This window comes from Dipodomys merriami, unplaced genomic scaffold, assembly GCF_024711535.1.
Source record: "Dipodomys merriami isolate MVZ:Mamm:240054 unplaced genomic scaffold, mDipMer1.0.p SCAF_45, whole genome shotgun sequence".
Taxonomy (NCBI): domain Eukaryota; kingdom Metazoa; phylum Chordata; class Mammalia; order Rodentia; family Heteromyidae; genus Dipodomys; species Dipodomys merriami.
The window spans coordinates 1,413,199-1,434,762 of NW_027206013.1; the positions used below are offsets into that span (position 1 = coordinate 1,413,199).

At 42.1% G+C, this 21,564-nt stretch overlaps 1 protein-coding gene across 1 annotated transcript in view; it reads left to right on the forward strand.

The window, feature by feature from the left end:
- Nucleotides 1-3,894: 3,894 nt before the first annotated feature.
- Nucleotides 3,895-21,564, forward strand: part of Mapk1 (mitogen-activated protein kinase 1) — an 88,944-nt gene continuing 71,274 nt past the window's right edge. The window contains exon 1 of the mRNA XM_069994257.1: nucleotides 3,895-4,241. Within this exon, the coding sequence (XP_069850358.1) occupies nucleotides 4,123-4,241 (119 nt within the window). The 5' untranslated portion in view covers nucleotides 3,895-4,122. The remainder of the gene's footprint in view (nucleotides 4,242-21,564) is intronic.

Genomic DNA, 21,564 nt, shown 5'->3' on the forward strand with positions numbered 1-21,564 from the left:
AATTTTGTTTTTGAGACAGAGTCTCGCCATCGTTGTCTAGGCTGGTGTCTAACTCCTGTTTCTACATCTTTTGGGTGGAAAATTATTTCATCCTGGGGAGTGGGAAGTGTCCAGTCTCAGAACTTCTGGAATTGCTTCTTAGTGCCAGCCTTAGTGACCTTCATCACATTGACTCAAACAGTCCTGTTCAGGGGTTGGCATTCACTCATGGTGACAATGTCATCGATTTGGACTGGCCTAAAACAGCGGGATGGGTGTGCAGATAAATCCCTGTGGTGTTTCTTGAACTGATTTTACTTGCATATGTAGTGGATGTAGTCCTGATGAATGACAGTGGTCCTCTGCATCTTCATCTTGCTCACTACACCCCACAAAATCTGTCCTAGGATGGAGACATTACCAGTGAAGGGGCATTTCATTACTCGTAAATGTAGGTGCCTCTATAGCCTCTTTGGGCATCTTGAAGCCTAGACAGTTTGGTTTTTTTGTTTTTGTTTTTTTCTCTGTCATGGGCCTGAACTCTGGGCTTGGGCGCTGTCTCTCAGCTCTTCATCTCTCAGCTCTTCAGCTCAAGGCTAGAGCTCTACTACTTTTCAGAGAGCCACTTCCTACTCTTTCTGCTTATGTGGTGCTGAGGGAGGCTTCGCAGGCCCTGCTGAATCCAGGGCCTCATGCATGCAAGGCAAGCACTCTACCACTGAGCCTTTCCCAGCTCTAGACAGTTGTTCTTATGGCATTGGGAGAGCTTCTGCTTGCTCTTTCTCCCAGAAGGACCCTCTTCTTATTTTGAAAGATGATTGGCTGCTTCTGGTAGGTGCTCTGTCTAAATGTCCCCCATCTTCTTAGTCACATTACAAAGAAGAAAAACTAAACTGCATCTTAAGGTAGCTAGAATTACAGACATGGACCATTATACCTGGATCCAAATTATGTCTTGAAGTTGGCTTCTGCTAATAAATTTTCCTTTTTGTCCAGACATGCATGTATTACATTTTAATTAGAATAACCCTTTCTACTTTTCTTTCCCTGATCCCACAAACCCCTATTGATCAACAGCTTTCACTGAGATTCCTAATGCCATCTTCATAGTTTCAAAATTACTTTCATTATTTTTTTCTGTCTCTTCTCATCTCACTAAATAATCCTATAGTTAGATCATGTTCTGTATCTATATACATGACTGTGATGACTACATGTCCATGCTCTTTAGATCTCACATTCTAGAAATGACTGGAAACATGATACTTGGCTTTTTGAGCTTGGCATCTCTCAAAAGGACGGTCCCTTTTCTACAAATGACACGATTTCATTTTATCTATGGCTCTGTAATATTCCATGGTGCGTGTGTGTATACTTCTTTTATCCAATCATCTGCTGTTGGACTGATTCTTGTATGGCCATTGTAAACAGTGTTGCATAAACATGGGTATGCAGATATCTTTCTTGTATATTGATTTAAACTTCTTTAGTTATATATCCAATAATGTCATGGCAAAGTCATAAGGAAAGTCTACTTTTAGTTTTTTTAAATTTAATTAAAATTTTTTTCTAAGTCCTGGGGTTTGAACTCAGAGCCTGATTGCTGTCCCTAAGATTCTTTTGCTCAAGGCTAGTAGTAGAGCACTACTACTTGAACCACAGTGCTACTTCTGGTTTTTTCTGAGTGGTTTACTGGAGATAAGAGTCTCACAGATTTTCCTACCCAGGCTAGCCTAGAACTGAGACCTTAGATCTCAGCCTCCTGAGTAGCTAGGATTGTAGATGTGAGCCAGCACCCAGATATTTTTAGTTGCTTTTTTTTTTCAGGAACATTCATACTGGTTGCATTAGTTTACATTATCACTTACAGTGTATGAGGGTTCATTTCCCCTCATATCCGCACCAGCATTTGCTGATGTTTTTCTTGATAACTGTCATTCTGATTGGAGTGTGATGAAACCTTAGTAAGTTTTGATTTACATTTATGACTAAAAACAATGAACATTTCTTCATGTATTTATCAGCCCTTGAATTTCTTCTGAAACTGTGTTCAATTTACTTATCTTTTGACTAATTTCTTTTTGCTGTTTAAGTTTTTGAGCTCTTTGTATATTTTGGTGGTGCTGCTGCTGCTGGTAGTGCTGCTGGTGGTTTTGTTTTTCTGTTGTCTTACCTAACATTCTGCAAGTTTAGTAGAAAACCAATCCTTCTTCTTTTAGTGACTAGCTTCATTTCAAATTATTTCATTATGGAATTCAATTAAGTGGCAAGTCTCTTAGTCCTCTGCTTAATAAACTTTTATTGATCCTAGTGAATTCATTCAATTTTCCATCTCCACTTAAGATCATAGGAAAGTTTTCTTTCACCATAATTCTGGTTATTGTTTTCTTTTAAGAATATCCGTATTTTAAATTCCCATTATTGTCCCCTTTGCCTTAAAGAATTTTCTTAAAGAGTTTCATCACTGTTAGGTATTTGTGAAAATATTGTCATGTCTATCTTCTCTACTGCTGATTTATATTGCTTTTACATTGGTTACTGTAGAGTGTTTCGTGGTAGTTTTTTGTATCTTAAGCTTGAGCATGGCTAGCACCTTACCACTTAGTCATGCCTCCAGCCTAGAATTTTTGCTGGTTAATCAGAGATGGAATTTCATGGACTTTCTGCCACAGCTAATTCCCAATGACTATATTCCAGGTTCCAGCTTTCTAAGTAGCTAGGATGACAGGTATCAGCATTTTTATGTTTCAATCTCTGGTGTCTGTAACTTTCTATTCTTTAGGTTTTTGTTTGTTTCCGTTTTAGCGACTCTATCTTTTCTGCATTTATATTTGAATATGTCCTATGCCTAAGTATCAGCTGATCTGTAATAATCTGAGAACTAGTGTGTTTCAATGGCTTTTTTTTGTTTTGTTTTGTTTTTTGGGTCCGGTCGTGGGGCCTGAACTCTGGGCCTGGGCGCTGTCCCTCAGCTCTTCAGCTCAAGGCTAGCACTTTACCACTTGAGCCACAGCGCCACTTCCGGCTTTTTTCTTTTTTTCTTATGTGGTACTGAGGGAATCGAACCCAGGGCCTCAGGCATGCAAGGCAAGCACTCTACCACTGAGCCACCTTCCCATCCCTCAATTGCTTTCTTAAGTATCCCATCCCTCTACCCTTGAATCTCTTATTCTGCTTTATATTTCTTCATAATACAGCTTAAATAATGTATTTGTTTCCTCTTTCTAGAAGGTAACTTGGGTAAGGATGGATCTCCAAACACATGCTAAGTACTCAACAAGTACTGGTTGAACAAACTCTGGTTCGTGGATTTAGTCTCTCATTTTTGTTTTTTGTTTGGCGTGTGTGTGTGTGTGTGTGTGTGTGTGTGTGTGTGTGTGTGTCTATGTTTGTGTCTCAAACTTTCTCTGTATGCAAATGTCTTTCTAGGTCTCGGTCATGCTTTTTCGATTTCTATCCTAGTCCGGAGGCCAAATTCATCAGTATGTAGGCCTCCAGAGATTTCACAGCTATGGGGTCCCAGAGTACAGGGGCCAGTGTGTGTGGTACCTCGTCCGGCCTCACGCGCAGGCCCAGGGCCTTCTCTGACTGTTGGGATTTTGTTCCCGTGGCGTGCCGTCCCCTGGTAGTCTCTCAGACCGCGGTGTCTCCGAGGCTCGGTCTCTCCCATCCCGGTCTCCCACACCTTCTCAAGAGCCACCAAGCGCGCGGCACGCCCGCGAACACACGTGACCTCGCCGGGCGGCGCCCCCTCCACCGCTGCCGCCTCCTTCTCCACTGCCGCCGCCGCAGTGCTCCTCCCAGAGCTCGCGGCTTCCGTCCATCCGCGGAGACTCCGCCCCCCGACTACTACAAGCCAATCCGCGCGCACGTTTCTTGACCCCCGCCCCTGCGCCTCCTTAGGCGCGTGCCCCTCCCTCCGCCCGCCCGCCGGCCCGCCCGTCAGTCAAGCCTGGCAGAGAAGGTCCGAGCTGCGGTCAGCTCTTAACCTCTGGAGTGTCGTCCTCTTTCCTCCTTCCCGGTCAGCCGCGGCGGCTGCAGGGGCGACGGCACAGTCTCTTCGGAAGGCGCAGCAGAGGTTGAGCGGAGATCGCGAAGCGTTGAGCCCAGAGCGGCGGAGGAAGCGGCGGCTGGGCAGCCAACATGGCGGCGGCGGCGGCAGCGGGCGCGGGCCCGGAGATGGTCCGCGGGCAGGTGTTCGACGTGGGACCGCGCTACACCAATCTCTCGTACATCGGCGAGGGTGCCTACGGCATGGTGTGGTGAGTGCCATCACCCTCAGATCCAGCCGCGCCTGGACACCCCTCCGCTTGAGGCGGCGGCGGACGCAGTTTGCGGCCTCGCCCCGCAACCCTCGGCCTCTGGCGCGGCGGCGACCCCGACCCTAGGCTTCTCCTTGGTCTGCGTCCGGGGATGGGGAGGGGCGGGGCGGGTCGCAGTTGGGGTGTTACTCGAAGGTGCTTCCCGGTTCGGCTCTCAGTCGCCGTTGGGGGGTGGGGGAGGCACTCGAGAGGTGGAGGCCAGGACGCAGAGACCCTCGAGACGCGATTCCTCCAAAGCATACTTTGAGTTCTGGACCCTGAGAAGGGAAGGGAAACGACACCCCCCACCAAACCCCCCTGGTTTGGAAGTGTCATGGTCTTCTTTTTGGTATTCGATTGTAAGACCGGGAATTCCACAGGACGCTTTTTCGGTAGTGGTCGGGACGGCCGTGGTTTTGAAAGCCATTCGCCTCGGTTTGTATGTGCAGAAAATTGAAATGATTATTTTTTTCCCTCCTCCTCTTGCCTCAGTACTGCGATCAGCTTTCCATAAATACCTCCATTGGTGCTAATAGTGCTTTTCTGCGCAGGCTTTCTGAAAAGGCGTTAGTGTCACCATTTCTGGTTGTGGAATATTTGAACCTCGAAGTTTTTAAATTGTATTTTAATATCATACTGTTTGTGCTTCAGGAAGAATAAGCCAGAATCACTCTCTTGATGAATTAAAGATCTGGAGTTGGGCCTAATTTGACGCCTTTTTTTCCTCCCCTTAACCCTTGTGAGCTCTTAACGTAAATGTTAAGAGATGTTTTTGCTTAATTACTGTGGATATTTCCTGTTAACATTTTAGTGATATATCTCTCTCTCTGTTTCTCTGTGTGTGTGTGTGTGTATGTGTGTGTGTATATCTGTAATGATCTTGCACAATCCCATGCAAGCTCTTATCTTGATCCACATCTCTCAGAAATGATGGTGACAGTATTGTTTTTACTAGAACAAACTAGCTGTAGTGTTTTTGAAGACTTGTGGAAATAGATCTCTTACATCAAGTTGTGAGTATCTTTTGTGTTGAAGTAAACGAATCTTCTGAGTGCCCTGTGGTAGTGTGCTACCTACATGATTTAATTATTCCTGGCTAGCCACCTTGAGGAAGGAAAAGATTTGCAGGTGAAGCCATTTCTCAAGGTCGAGTAACTTAGAGTCAGACTTTTTGATTGTAAGCTGAGATCCAGTTTGAAATGCTACAGCTCCGTCCATTATGCCCTGCTTTCCTTAAGAGTTATATTAATAATTCATAATTTTAGCATATTTCACTCTTATAAGCAAGTCTGTTTCAGAAATGCATTCAAATTGGTATAGTCTTAATTATGTCAAGGAGGGCATGTATCACCAACTGTCTTAATTAGATAGAATAATCAATGTTCTTTTTAAAAAGATCTTGACTCCTGAAGGTTTTTGTTTTCTTAAGAGCAAAATGCCTCACGGTGTACAACACTGAACATTAAACTTGACTTTACAGGTTTAGAAGCCAAAAGCAAATTAAATTAGGCTAGCCCTAAAAGAAACAAGGACTTAACAGAGTAATGGAGAGAAAGTGTTGTCCAAAACATCACTTGTCTGTCATGAAGATCGTTGCTCTTGCATCTGCTGGTGAGTGTGCCAGTAAATGTGTCTTGTGAGCAGCTCATTACCCCTCACATTCTCATTTTTAACAAAGTTCACTTGTTTAAAATATGGATCAAGAGAAAAGTATCTTAACACATGTCAGCTCCCTGCCTCCCCAAAAAGTCTGTCTGAAGGTGGTTTAGTTTGGGAGCTAATTTTATTGCTGTTGTGTATTTATTTAGCCTTGTAAGTCTCCACTTAGAAGTTGCTAAATTCTCCTTAAGTAAATTGCAAGTTTTATTTAAAATGCAAGTATAATTGAAATTTGAATCCTGGGTCCAAAAAACCTTTTATCTATCTTCATGTTGATGATATGTCTGAGTGTAAATTGAGTCTCTAAATGGCATGTTATTAGCATTTGATCAAAATTGATCAACAGTGCTGAGTATAGGAAGGCTTTTTAGTTGTAATATTAACGTTTGGATTTTGGTTTTTACAAGCTTAATTCTTCCAGAAGGATTTAAGGATTTCTAACAGTTCTTCAGCAATTACTTCTTTCATTTTCTGGGTTAGTTCATTAGGTAATATAGGTAATTTGTTCAAGACTCTTTCCTAATTGTTATGTGAAGGATATGAAGATGAAGACTGAAGTTTGACTTGTGCCTTTAAGAGTGGGTGTGATTTTGATAGGCAGATAATAGGAGCAAGTGACAGCTTGAGCTGTGGAATCTAATCCTGGAAAAGTACTTAGGTAACAGACTGTAGAGGATTTTGATGGCAAGACTGAATTTGTGTGGTTGTGCAAGGGGGTAGTATTAACTTTGTGTATGTGTGTGAGCGCGCGCGTGCGTGCGTGTGCCCATTTTAGGGCTTGAACTAAGGGCCTGGGCACTGTCCCTGAGGTTTTTGTTGGTTTGTTTTGCTGAAGGCTAGCACCCTACCACCTGAGCCACAGCTCTACTTTCAGCTTTTTTGGTGGTCCATAAGATTCTTATGGACTTCCCTGCTTGGGCTGCTTTTGAACTATGATTCTCATACCTCAGCTTCCCGTGTAGCTAGGATCACAAGCATGAGCCATGGGCGCCTGGCAGCATTAACATGAAAGAGGTAAATTTTTGGTGTTGATATTTCAAAACTGGTGAGAATGATAAAAGTATTAAAGAATCAGGCCATTGTAACTATCTATAGGTGCAGAAGTTCAGTAGCAGTGGACAGTAGCAGATGGAGGCAAGTGTTAAGAGAATTCAGTAGATTTTCAAAGGAATTTATTAGTCCAGAAAGGTTAACCACTGAGAAGTTGAGTATCAGTGGCTCATGGTTGTAATCCTAGCTATTCAGGAGACTGAAACCTGTGAAAGATAGTGGTTCAAAGCCAGTGTGAGCAGAAAAGTCCAAGCAACTCTTATCTCCAGTTAACCAGCAAAAAGCCAGGCTAAAGGTGTGGCTCAAGTTGTAGCGTGTCAGCTGTGAGCAAGCAAGCTGAGGAAGCTTAAGGCCTGAAGTTCAAGTCTCAGTACAGGGTGGAGGAATGACTAAGGTCGAATAGAGAATCAAAGACATCACTTTGGCAGGAAAAATGAACAAGCAGCAGCAGCAGCAAAGGAAGAGGAACCTGAGTTGGTGAGAAGTATGTACAAGGGAGGAATGGTAGGAATAAGAGGAGACATTTAAGCTGTATACTTGTTAACTAAGGTGAATGTCTGGGAGAAATTGAGTTTGAAATATTGAGTGACTTTTGTGGGGAAATCTCTATAGAGATACTAGTTGGAGTTTTTGAGTAGATTAGGATTAGGAAAAAAAGCCTGAGAACTAAAAGGAATGCTTGCCTTCTGGTGTCAATAAAAAATAAGTTATGGAAAACACACCAAGGAAAATAAAGAGTCAGAGATCAGAGAACTGATTAAGTGCATGTAATTAAAGGGGTCCAGGAGACAGTGACCATTAAGGGAGGACTATGAAGTGCTAGGAGAAAAAGGACTGAAGGATGTGGAGATGTCTTATGTGGCTTTACGGGTTGTTGAGCTTGGTTTTGATGTGAAGTGCTTTCTAGGCAAAGGGAACATGCAAAGGCACTGAAATATGAACATAGCACTCTAGGTCAGGAAAACCACAAGTTAGAATGACTGGAGTTACAGAACACTAAGGGAGAAGGTGGAGTGCAACAGGGCCAATTCCTAAAGAGTATTATCTATTAATCTTAGAAGTTACTGAGAGTCATTAAGAGTCATAACCCTTTTTTGCCAATTCCTTACTCAATTTTGTTTATATTCCCCTGTGCTGTGTTTCTTTTGTTTTCTGCCCGTTATTCCTTCTCTTTTCTTTCTTCTTTCTCTTTTTTTCTCCTTCTCTTCAGTGCTAGGATAGAATCCAGGATCCACATATGCTAGGCAAGCACTGTTTTTTTTTGGTTGGTCATGGGACTTGAACTCTGGGCCTGGGAGCTGTCGCTCAGCTCTTCAGCTCAAGGCTAGCGCTCTACCACTTGAGCCACAGTGCCACTTTTGTTTTCCAGAATGGTTTATTGGAGGTAAGAGTCTCACGGACTTTCCCGTCCAGGCTGGCTTTGAACTGCGATCCTTAGATCTCAGCTTCCTGTGTATAGGCAAGCTCTTTTGACATTGAGCTACATCCCTAGTCCTGCTTAATTCTTATCTAGTGATACTCTGAAGGGATGATTTAATCCCCTTTCTTCACAGGCATTTGGAAATGTGGAGAAGAGGATTTTTATAAAGATTGGGAACATATATATTATAGGCCTTCAGAATCTATGTAATGGGACAGACATGCTAAATGAACCATAGTGCATGATGAAATCCTTCCACTGGAGAATATACTGCTGAGATGCCAGTATTATACCCATCTAACCTAGAAAGCACAGAGTTTTGTGCAAGCCCTCCATATCTCTTAATAGGGATGGGGAACCTGACCTATGCCAAGAGCCATTTGGATATCTGTAACATCATTTGAGAGCTATATAAAAATTTTAATATAGGTATGTGAGAAGCATACATGTCCATTTTACCATGTACCAGATTATTTCTTGGCTTTATAGTGTCCATAGGCTAGTTGTTGCCCACCCCTGCAAAAAGCTTCTCCCTGTGAACTTTGCCTACTTGTGCTGCTGTTATCTTCTCTAGAACTCTGCTAAATGTTTGTACCACTTCTCTGAAAGGCAGGAATTGAAGTAACATAGCCTGACTTATATAAAGACTCTAGACATTGACATAGACATGAAGTTTGGAGTTCAAATTCTTAGTTTTGTTATGAGCTATTTAGCTTTTATTTTATTTTGTCTGTGGTGGGGCTTGAACTCTGGGCCTGAATGCTGTCCCTCAGCTCTTCAACTCAAGGCTAGCACTCTGCCTCTTGAGCCATTGTGCCACTTCCAGTTTTAATTTTTTGGTTGGTTATGGGGCTTGAACTCTGGGCTTGGGCGCTGTCCCTACGCTCTTCAGCTCAAGGCGAGTGCTCTACCGCTTGAGCCACAGCGCCACTTCCAGTTTTCTAGTGGTTTATTGGAGATAAGAGTCTCATGTATTTTCCTGCCCAGGCTGGCTTAGAACCATGATCCTCAGATCTCAGCCTCCTGAGTAGCTAGCTAGGATTATAGGAGTGAGCCACCGTTGCCCGGCTGAGCTATTTAGCTTTTCATACATAAGTATCTTGTATCCTTATTTTTTTTTTTAATTACTTTACTGTTTATTTTTGTGCCAGTACTGGGGCTTGAACTCAGGGCCTGGGCACTGTTCTGAGCTTTTGCTCAAGGTTAGCACTCTACCACTTGAGCCACAGCTCCAATGCTGGCTTTTTCTGTTTATGTGGTACTGAGGAGTTGAACCCAGGACTTCATGCATACTAGGCAAGCACTCTACCACTGAACCATATTCACCCTCAGCATTTGCCCTCATGGCTGGTTCTCTATCACTTGAAACAATCCTCCACCTCTGTCTTTCTTGCTGGTTAATTGGAGATAAGAGTCCCTCAGATTTGTGTGCCAGATCTGGCTTCAAACTTCAGTCCCCAAGCTGGGCGCCAGTGGCTCACACCTGTAATCCTAGCTACTCAGGAGGCTGAGATTGGAGTATCATGGTTCAGAGTCAGGAAAAGCCCATGAGACTCTTATTTCCAATAAACCACCAGAAAACCGGAAGTGGCGCTGTGGCTCAAGTGGTTGAGCTCTTGCCTTGAGCTGAAGAGCTGAGGGACAGCGCCAAGGCCTGGAGTTCAAGCCTGTGACCGACAAAAAGCAAACCTCAGTCCCCAGATCTCAGCCTCCTCAGTAGCAAAGATTATAGGTACTAACACCAGCACCTGGCCTTGTTAGCCTAATGCCCCCCCTTTTTTTTTTTGGGTCCAGTTGTGGGGCCTGAACTCTGGGCCTGGGCGCTGTCCCTCAGCTCTTCAGCTCAAGGCTAGCGCTCTACCACTTGAGCCACAGCGCAACTTCCAGCTTTTTTCTTTTTGCTTATGTGGTGCTGAGGAATCGAACCCAGGGCCTCAGGCATGCAAGGCAAGCGCTGTACCACTGAGCCACCTTCCCAGCCCTAATGCCTTTTTTTAAAATAGATAAACTTTTATTAATATTGTTCCAACAGTTTTCATTGTTGTTTTTGCTAGTATTGGGTTTGATTTCAGGACCTTGGCATTATCTCTTAGCCTTTTTTCAAGGCTAGCACTGTGCCACTTAAGCTACAGTTCCACTTCCAACTTTAATTGGTTAATTGGAGATTAGAGTCTTGTGGACTTTCCTGATTGGGATGACTTCAAACTGTGATCAACAGCTCTCATCTTCCTGAGTAGCTAGGATTACAGGTATGAACCATTGGAGCCTGGATTTTGCAGCACTTTTAAAGTTGAAAGAGTCAATATAAACAAAGTTTCTAAGTTACTTCATATTGCTCTAAAACAAATATGGAACTTACATTATTTAATTATCAAATACTTATAAAACCTCAAGATACTGCCACTGTAATTTTATATGGAAATAAATATTTTTTAATAAAGCATTTAGTTTGTTTATATTATAAAATGTCTTTAGTTTCTTACATAAATGATGATCATTATTGGTTTATTTTGTTTGTTCTACACACATTTGTCATTCATTTAAATATTTGGCTTCATTAGAAAACGTTTTAACACATCTTCTCCCTCCTACTATAAAAATACAGTAATTTGCTTTTAAAAAAACAGCTGTGGGCTGGAAAGGTGGCTCAGTGGTAGAGTGCTTGCCTTGCATGCAGGAGGCCCTGAGTTCGATTCCTCAGTACTACATAAGCAGAAAAAGCTGGAAGTGGCGCTGTGGCTCAAGTGGTAGAGCGCTCTCCTTGAGCTGAAGAGCTGAGGGACAGTGCCCAGGCCCCATGACCAACCAAAACAAACAAAAAACCAAACAACTGTGAACAAGCATTCTGGTTTCCTTACTTTTCTAATATGTTTCTTAGAGAACATGGTTTTTAGACAATAAGGTATGTTCAAGACTGAGTTGAAATCTAAACTATCTTCTACTTGAAAATGCTGAGCTCTGGAATCTACTCTCTTTACATATCCTAACAGGTACAACTGAAATGATTGATCTAGAAACGAATAGTGCTTCCTCCTGCTTTATTAGTTTGAATGAATGCAACTTACCCTTTAGCATTACATTCAGAAAAATAAGCCTCAGGATCCCTAATAATTCATAGTACCATATTAGTCACCATAAGTTTTCACAACTTGCTGATAAAGCCTATACCTTCATGGGTATGCAGCCACTGTTCCCATGGTTTGCTTCTAAGGCAGCCCTTTGCCTTTAGTCAGCTAGAGTCCAGCAGGAAAGTGTACCAGATTCTCCATCTCTTAGGTTGCTACTGTTTTCTCCCCTTGACTGAATGACTTGTATTGAACCAGGTTTTGCCTGGTTCAGCCCAGCAACATGATAGGCCAACAACATGAACACTTTTATTGTGCTGTTTTTTAGGCTTCTAAGTCAGCATCTTTCTTTGGTTTCATTATGTGCAAAAGGATTTTATGGAGAAAAGCTAATTGCATAGGAATCTTCTATTTTAGATAGGTCAAACAAGCAAACTACACACCTTAGGACTATCAACCAGTTTATTTTCTAACAAGATGAATGCCCTTTTCATGCAGCTGTGGCAGCCTCTTGATATAAGGGGCTTGCTGTATCAGTCTTATAGAAAATTCTTCTAGTGTGCATTAAAACTTGCCAACTATGGTGATTATGATTCTGCTTTCTTTTTGCAAATGCTGTCCTCAAAAGTGTGCCTGAGACAAGATCAACTGGTGGGCGAATGACAAGAATATCAAACACCAAGCAGGGACACTCAAGATCTGAATAGTAATGTAAACTAATCAGGGATTATAGCTGTGTTATTGATGCAATTTGTAGAGGACTGTTTTTCATATCCTGTCATTTAATATTTTTTCTTCACCATCAGATTGTTTGCATACAGAGCTTGTAGACATGATTCACAGCAGTGTTCATATATGTACTCCAAACAAATTCAGTGGTCTGTGTCATCAAACTCTTCTGGTTTTGTTTTGTTTTTGTTTTTGGTTGGTCTTGGGGCTTGAACTTGGGGTCTGGGCAGTGGTGTCCCTGAGGCTTTTGCTCAAGGCTAGTGCTCTACCACTTTGAGCCATAGTGCCACTTCCATTTTTTCTGGTGGTTAAGTGGAGAAAAGAGTCTCATAGACTTAGTTTTTTTCAGCTGGCTTTGAACTATGATCCTCAGAGCTTCCCCTCCTGAGTAGCTAGGATTACAGGCGTGAGCCACAGGCTCTTATATATAACCCCCCCCCTTTTTTTTTGTAGGTCATGGGGCTTGAACTCTGGGCCTAGGCACTGTCCCTCAGCTCTTCAGTTCAAAGCGAGTGCTCTACCACTTGAGGTACAGCGCCACTTCCGGTTTTCTGGTGGTTTATTGGAGATAAGAGTGTCACAGACTTTCCTGCCCAGGCTGCTTTTGAACCACAATCCTCAGATCTCAGCCTCCCGAGTAGCTAAGATTACAGGGGTGAGCCACCAAGTAGCTAGGATTACAGATTACAGGCGTGAGCCACCGGTGCCCGGCTATAAACCCTTTTTGAAGCCTAAACACGTGAGGAGACAAGCTTACATACTCAGCAAGAAATGTAGTATTTCTGAATAGAGTTTAGAATAAAACTAAAGAATAAAATGGATTCTTATGGGTTTGATTCTCCAGCACCTCAAAAAACAAAATTAATTTTATATTAATAGCATCCCTAATTAGTTGTCTGTAACTGTCACATTATTCCCATGAATTTGAGTATTTTCAGTTCTCAGCTATTATGAAAATTCTTGATAAAAGCGTTCAAGGTGAATTTTACTAAGAACCATGTATAATTTATTCACAGCTTTGGTCACAAAGTACTTGTTAATTAAAAAGCATTGGGTTTCCCCAATAAACATTGATAACTCCCTATATGCAGCCTGCTCCACTTACCATCATTTACTTTTTCCATTTTCTCTCCATTTTTCACACTGAGGTGCCTAGGAACATATCCAGTGTGACTGTCTCTCTTACTACTCAGAAAGGCTAGTTGCAGGGCTAGGAAGGTGGCTTAGTGGTTGAGCGCTTGCCTTGCATGCATGAGACCCTGGGTTTGATTCCTTAGCACCACAATAAGCAAAAAGAAAAAAAGCCGGAAGTGGTGCTGTGACTCAAGTGGTAGAGCGCTAGCCTTGAGCTGAAGAACTGAGGGACAGCGCCCAGGCCCAGAGTTCAGGCCTCATGACCAGACCCCCACCCCCACCCCCCCAAAAAAAAGAAAGGCTAGTTGCCTAACGTACTGTGTGCCAGAAGGAAAGATATTCCAAGAGGATTCTGACACCAGGCTTTCTGGAATCTGAGGAGAGCCACGGGAGGAGAAAGCTTTATTTATGGGTTTCTGTTTCCCCAACTAAAAATGAAAGCTTGTGTTCTGTCTGTGAATTTCAAACAGCCTCCTTTCTGAGGGGCCGCAAACCTTAGCCAGTTGGGGAAATCTCATTGCAGTGCATACTGTCCCTCATTGAAACAATCCTGCTTTTTCCTTTTTGTGCTCTTTCACTTTCCAGTCTCCTTCCTTTTTCTTGTTTTGTCTCTATTCATCTATCATCTTAACATGTGTACTTAGTAGAATCAGCAGATTGAGTCCCTTTGGGAAAAGAATTCAGTGCTTTAGGAATAAGAAACGAACAGCATATATAATTCTCCAAGGTCCTTCTCAGATTTTCTATCTTTGGGGAACTCCAAGTTTGGAACACATGGCCAGTAAGAACTAGAAAGTAGAATATGGGGTGTTTCCATGGGATATGCTATGACAACTCACAGAGAGTACTTTTGAGCCTGTCTTGCTTTAAGTAGTTGTTAGGTTTTTATTTTTTTATTTTTATTTTTTGTCAGTCATGGGGCCTGAATTCTGGGCCTGGGCACTGTCCCTCAGCTCTTCAGCTCAAGGCTAGTGCTCTACCACTTGAGCCACAGCGCCACTTCCGGCTTTTTTATTTTTGCTTATGTGGTGCTGAGGAATCGAAACCAGGGCTTCATGCATGCAAGGCAAGCACTCTACCACTGAGCCACCTTCCCAGCCCCAGTTGTTAGGTTTTTAAAAAGAGGTAGCCGAGTAAGAACAGCACCATGCACATGGTATTCAGGTAAGGGTAGGTTTATTCAGTAGACCTGCTGGGACGAGGCCAGGTTGGCACTCCATGCAGCTGGCAAAAGAGAGCTGGGAGAGCTGGGAAAGAGAGAGAGAGCTGAGAAAGAAGGAGAGCTGGGAAAGAGAGAAAAGAGCTAGAAAAGAGGGCATCTGGGCCTGGGCTAGGCCTTATCTAGGGTATGGGCAGAGAAAGGTGTGGCCACATCAAATTCAGATGTGACCTCAGGGGATGCAGATGTGACCTCTTCCAGGTGTGCCAGTTGCCTAGATAACTCAGGTACTGGGCGGAGACTTTGCTGCAAGGAGGGTGGAGTCTGCTTGCCATCCAGGAGTGGACCTTACAGTAGTCAAATTTGTTCTTTTCCTAATCATTGGGGTTTTATTTATTTATTTATTTATTTATTTATTTATTTATTTATTTTACTTTACAGATAAGGAAATTGTCAGTTAAAATATCTTTGGTTCAGAGCCAGTAACTATTGAGCTGAACTTTGTCAGGACCCCAAAATCTGTTTGTTTTTTTTTCCCCAGTACTGGGGTTTGAACTCAGGTCCTTGTGCTTATTATGTAGGCCCTCTACTGCTGAGCTAGCAAGCGTTGTACTACTAGCTCTTTTTTGTACTTTTTTTCTCTCAGTAGTAGAGCTTGAAAGCAGGGTCTGATGCTTGTTGCTTTTGCTTTTTTGCTCATGGCTCACTTGAGCCATACCTTCACTTATAGCTTTTTGCTGATCAGTTGGAGATAAAAGCCTCTGGGATTTGTCTACCTAACTTGGCTTCAAACTGTGATTCTCAGATCCTAGTATCCTGATTAGCTAGGATTTTAAGTATGAGCCACCAACCCCAGCTGTGCTAGTAATTTAAAAAATTATTAAGGTGTTGTATATTTCATAAGAAGTAATTACATTTCCTTTGCTTTCTCCAGTTGCACTGATTATTTTTGAGATAGGGTTTGCTTCTTGCCTGGGTGTGCCATCAGGACCATCAGGACTATTTTTCACATTCCACCAAAGCCCACTTCCTCCATTGAGACAAAAGCTCATGGGTTTTCTGCCTGGTTGACCTGGGACTGTGCAAGATGAGGCTTTTTTTTTTATATCAGTTTTTTGTTGTTGTTGGTGGTGGTGGTGGTGTTTGTTGTGGGACTTGAACTCAGGGCCTGGGTGCTGTCCCAGAGCTTTTATAAAGCTCAAGGCTAGTGCTCTACCATTTTGCACCACAGCTCCATTTTTGGTTTTCTGGTGGTTTATTGGAGGTAAGAATATCACTGACTTTCTTGTATGGGCCTGCTTTGGACAGAGATCCTCAGATCTCAGCCTCCTGAGTAGCTAGTATTATAGGTGTGAGCCACTAGTGCCCAGCTATTTTTTTTTTCTAACTTGAAATGCTTTTACAATTCAATCATGCTGTTGCTGAAATCAGTAGTTTTGTTGCTTTTTGTCAGCAAATAGTAATTAATTGGATTAATAAACCAGATCTTAGACATTTGGAATGTTTCCAGTTCTTGTCCATTGTAAACAGTGCTGCTGAAAAATTTTATAAGTGTTGACGTATGTTCTTATTTGTGTTGGTTTAGGAGTGTGGTTGCTGGATTATAGGATAGTATATGTTTTTTTCTCTCTCCTTTCTTACCCTCTCCCTCCCTCTCCCCCTTTCTCCCTTTCCTTCCCTCCCTTCCTTCCCTCCTTCCCTCCCTCCCTCCTTTCTTTTCGATCTTGCCTGCCTTCTTTCCTTCCTTCCTTCCTTCCTTCCTTCCTTCCTTCCTTCCTTCCTTCCTTCCTTCCTTCCTTCCTTCCTTCCTTCCTTCTTTCTCTTTCTCTCTTTCTCTTCTTTCTTTTGTACTTTCCTGTCCTGGCGCTTGAACTCTGGGCATGGGCACTGTCCCTGGTGAGCCACCAGCACCTAAGTTTTTTAGGAGACTATGTGTGAAATAATTTTTTTTATTTATTTTGGTTGTTTGTGGGGCTTGAACTCGGCCTGGATGATGTCCCTGAGCTTCTTTGTGCTCAAGGCTAATACTCTACCATTTGAGCCACCGTACCACTTCCAGTTTTTGAGTAATTAGAGATAAATGACTTCTTGGGGACTTTTCTGCCCAGGCTGGCCTCTCATAATCCTCAGATCTCAGCCTACTGAGTAGCTAGGATTACAGGTGTGAGCCACCAGCGCCCAGCTTATTTTATTTTTATGAACACTTAGTTTTGTCAGGGATTTCATGGGGAGCAGTACTGGCTTTGAACTTAGAATCTTATGTTTGCTAGGCAGCTAGATGGCTCTACCACTGAGACTATCCTCTTTGTATTGGTTATTTTGAGACAGGGTTTCAATTTCTTCTTAGACCCACTTATATATAGATTGCAAACTGCAATCTCTGGTCTCCTGTCTTTGAAATGGTGTCCTCATGGACTTTTCTGCCTTGCTGGCCTGAAACCTGTTTTTCCAATCTCAGTCTCTCAAGTCGTTAGGATCACAGGTGTAAGCCACATGGTGTTGTCAGTCTTTTTGGTTACATCTCATCTTATAGATTTGGAAGTCCTGTCACATTATGGTTTCGCTTTATATTTCTCTCATAATTAATGATGAATATCTTGTATTAACCATTTGTATATCTGTTTTGAAGTGCTCAGCTACCTTTTGCCTACTTCCATTTGATTTTGATACAATTTTTTAATTACCAACTATTTCTTGAATAAGGACTACCAAGTGTTTGCATAATCTGGTTGAAGCATGAAGCAATGGTGGCCAAATTCTAATTTACAGAATTTCTACAAAATAACCAATCTGGAAACCTCAAAAAATACTAAGGTCATGAAACTCAGCAGAAGACAAAGATATGACATGCCAAACTACATGCAGTATACAATTCTGAATTGGCACAGTTGGTAAAACTAGACTGATAGCTAGGGATTAGACTAATATATCCATGGTAGTGAGTTTAAAGGCTACATTGGAATTATGTAGGAATAGGGTCTTATTTTGTTCATAGGAAGTACACCCTAAAGTAGTAGATAATATTTAGCCATCGTATTTACAAAATTATTTTGAATAACTAAATTTGTAACTTTAGTTTGATGTTTACTTCTGTTTCGTTAGAGAATTGTTGGTGAAAGAAGAAATGAGTAAACTAGTCTGAGGATATGCTGAAATTTGAAGGGAACCATGAAAGGAAGCTTACAGCCAACTTGAAGGAATGCTGGCTTGGAGTCAGAAGACCCAGGTCTTAGTTCCTGATATGCATGGGCTAAGGCTAGTAACTTTGCTTCTGCAGGTTTTAGTCTTTCTCATATGTAAAGTAACAGTTTGTAGAACTCTCATGAAATTAATATGTATATTACAAACAAGACTTATGTATGGACTGTTATATTTCCCTGATATTAGAGAGCTGTCTCTTTTAGTGCAGTTTACTTCAAAAAATCTGGATTAGGCTGGGAAGGTGGCTCAGTGACAGAGTGCTTGCCTTGCATGCATGAGGCCCTGGGTTCGATTCCTCAGCACCACATAAGCAAAAAAAAAGAAAAAAGCCAGAAGTGGCGCTGTGGCTCAAGTGGTAGAACGCTAGCCTTGAGCTGAAGAGCTGAGGGACAGCGCCCAGGCCCAAAGTTCAGGCCCCACAACCGGACCCCCCCCCCAAAAAAAAATCTGGATCACTGAATTTGCTATTATACACTTACAATCTCAGCACTCATTATGGTAAGGCAGAGGATTGTGAATTCTAGGCATAATCCCAAACTGGTAGTGAGAACTGACTTAAAAAAACAACAATAAGAACAACAACAAAAAACAAGCCAGGTGCCAGTGGCTCACCCCTTAAATCCTAGCTAACTCAGGTGGCTGAGATCTGAGGATAGCAGTTCAAGGCCAGCCTGTGCAAGACAGTCTGTGAGACTTTTATCTCTAATAAACCACTCAGAAAACCAGAAATATTGCTGTGGCTCAAGCGGTAGAGCGCTAGCCTTGAGCTGAAGAGCTGAAGGAGAGCGCCCAGGCCCAGAGTTCAAGCCCCACAACTGACAAAAAACAAAAAATAAAACCCACCAAAACAAAACAAAAGCTGGGCATAGGTGGCTCATGCCTGTAATCCTATTGCTCAAGAGGTTGAGACCTGAGGATTGTGGTTCTAAGCCATCCTGGGCAGGAAAGGCCTTGAGACTCTTAACTCTAATAAACTATTCAGAAGAAGGCAGAAGTGGTACTGTGGCTTAAAGTAGTAGAGCTCTAGCCTTGAGCAAAAGAAGCTCAAGAACAGTGCCCAGGCCCTTAGTTCAAGCCCCAGGACCGGCAAATAAATAAATCTCTAGATTAATCATTGAGATATAATGAAATGGGAACTAAAAATTTAGGTTAAAAACTTAAATAGATGGGTTTACTTTCATATTAAAACCTTAAAATGAAATTCTTCTTTTTTTTTGGTCCGGTCGTGGGGCCTGAACTCTGGGACTGGGCACTGTCCCTCAGCTCTTCAGCTCAAGGCTAGCACTTTACCACTTGAGCCACAGTGCTACTTCCGGCTTTTTTCTTTTTGCTTATGTGGTGCTGAGGAATCGAACCCAGGGCCTCTGGCATGCAAGGCAAGCGCTCTACCACTGAGCCACCTTCCCAGCCCCTAAAATGAAATTCTTGAGGAAAATGACTGAACCTGGTTTGCTCTAGAGTTAAAGAGTAATGGTTTACCTCCAGTGACTCACCTGGTTTAACTGGCAAGTTTGTACTAAGTAACTGGAATGAATGATCATGTTCCCATATTAGCATTACTAAATGTAGGTAATGAAAAATGTAGAGTTTTAGAGATAAATACCCATGTAGAACTCATTAAAAACAATTCTAAAAAAGAAATAATTTATTATAATATTTTTAAAGAAGGAAAGATTTTGCTGCACAGCTTAAGCAAAGCAAGCAAAACAATACATTTTGTCTTTTAATACCTAATTTACCACTGAACACAAGTCCAGCCCACAGAGTAGAGAAATACATACAGAATTCACTATGGCCACAATTTAGCTTGAGTCAGTAACTTAGTTCAGGGCTGGGAATGTGGCTTAGTGGTAGCATGCTTGCCTAGCATGTATGAAGCCTGGGGTTGGATTCCTCAGTACTACATAAACAGAAGAAGCCAGAAGTGGCACGGTGGCTCAAGTGGTAGAGCAATAGTCTTAAGCAAAAGAAGCTCAGGGACAGCGCTGAGGCTCTGAGTTCAAGCCCACACTGGCAAAACAAAACAAAAAAAACTTAGTTCAGGGTACTGCTCCTTAATGCTTCAACAGAGATGATGAAAATACTTCCTTCAGAGATGATGAAAATACTTCCTTTGTTTGAAATTTTCTTTTCAGTCTGTCAATGCTGAACCTATCTCAGCTTACACTTATAAAATGAGAGGATGTTTTCCCTTTCCTTTCCTCCTTTTGTAAATTGGAATCATTGATTCCTTTGAAAGGTTGATAGGTCTTAACCTGAAAGACAGTTTGGAACAGTGGGGGCAGTTTTGCTGTATAGTTTTTGTTTATGGTTTGGTAAGAAAATGTCTTTATACAGATAAGTTTATAAGTACAGTGTATCTTGATTGATATCCCTCCCAAACCAGTCCTTCCCCTCAGCTTTCTAGGTTATGCCTCAGAGAGTATTACTACATTCTCTCCCTTTCTTCATTTGTCTACCTCCCTCCCCTTGGTTTCCCTTTTATATCTTTCAGTGCCAGTTTCCTGGTATTCATTTTGTTGGACTGTGAGTTCTAAGGAATTTCACCATTTTTTTCCTGCAAATACCATACTTAATATATTTGTGTATACTTACATACAATCCTGTATGTGTTTACTTGTACATTTATAAATTAGGTTTAGCATCCTTTGTGCCCCTGGGCCTGATTTACTTCACTTAATGTTATTTTTTCCAGGTCTATCCATTTCTTTGTAAATGATATAATATTCTTTCTAATGGATAAGTGAAAATTCTTTGTGTACAAATGCTACATTTTCTTGATCCATTTGTCTATTGAGGGGCATCTGGGCTGTTTCTATATGCTGGCTGTGATGAATAGTGCAACAGTGAACACAGTTGTGCATTTAAGTGGTTTTACTGCATTCTGATTTGCGTGTGTGTGTGTGTGTGTGTGTGTGTGTGCGCGCGCGCGCGCGCGCGCACATGCGCGCACCTGCCTGCCCACTCGTCAGTCCTGGGGCTTGAACTCTGGGTTTAGACACTGTCTGTGAGCTTTTGAGCTCAAGGCTAGTGCTCTACTACCTGAGCCACAGTTCCACTTCTGGTTTTTTGTGGTTAATTGAAGATAAGATTCTCACAGACTTTCCTGCTGAGGCTGGCTTTGAACTTCAGTATTCAGCTCTTAGCTTCCTGAGTGGCTAAGCTTTTACAGATGTATGAGCCACTAGTGCCTGGCCTGATAGTAATCTTTTGGATAAGTGCCTAAGAATGGTGGTATTGGATCATAGGGTAGTTCTGTTTAGTTTCTTGAGGAGTTTCCAAACTGCTTTCCAAAGTGGTTGAGCAAGTTTATATTTCAACCAGCAGTATATCAGTTCCTTTTCCCCAAGTATTTGTGCCAGCACCTGTTGTTGTTTATATTCTTGGTGATGGCCATTATAATTGGAGTGAGATGGAACCTCAGCATTGTTTTTATTTGCATTATCTTTATGGCCAGAGATGTTGAGCATTTCTTCTTTTGTCTAGTGGCCACTTTTACTACTACTATTTCTCAGAAAAGTCTATTTAGCTCATTTACTCATTTATCAGTTGAGCTGTTGATTCTTTGGGGGTTCAGTTTCTTGAGTTCTTTGTGTATTTGGTACATTAGGTCATTGTCTGGCATAGAGCTGGCAAAGATGCTTCTCCCATTCTGTGGGCTGTCTTTTTAGCTTGTTGACTATGTTCTTTGCTATGCTATGCTTTGCTTTGGTTAATTCTTTATTTGACTTGCTGAACTTTACTCAGAAAGTTCCTACTAGTGCTGGGAAATTTTGATGTTTCTCTTCCTTTCTGTAGTAGTTTTATGGTTTCAGGTCTTACATTGAGATCTTTTATCCATTGTGAATTTGACTAGTACAGAAAGGG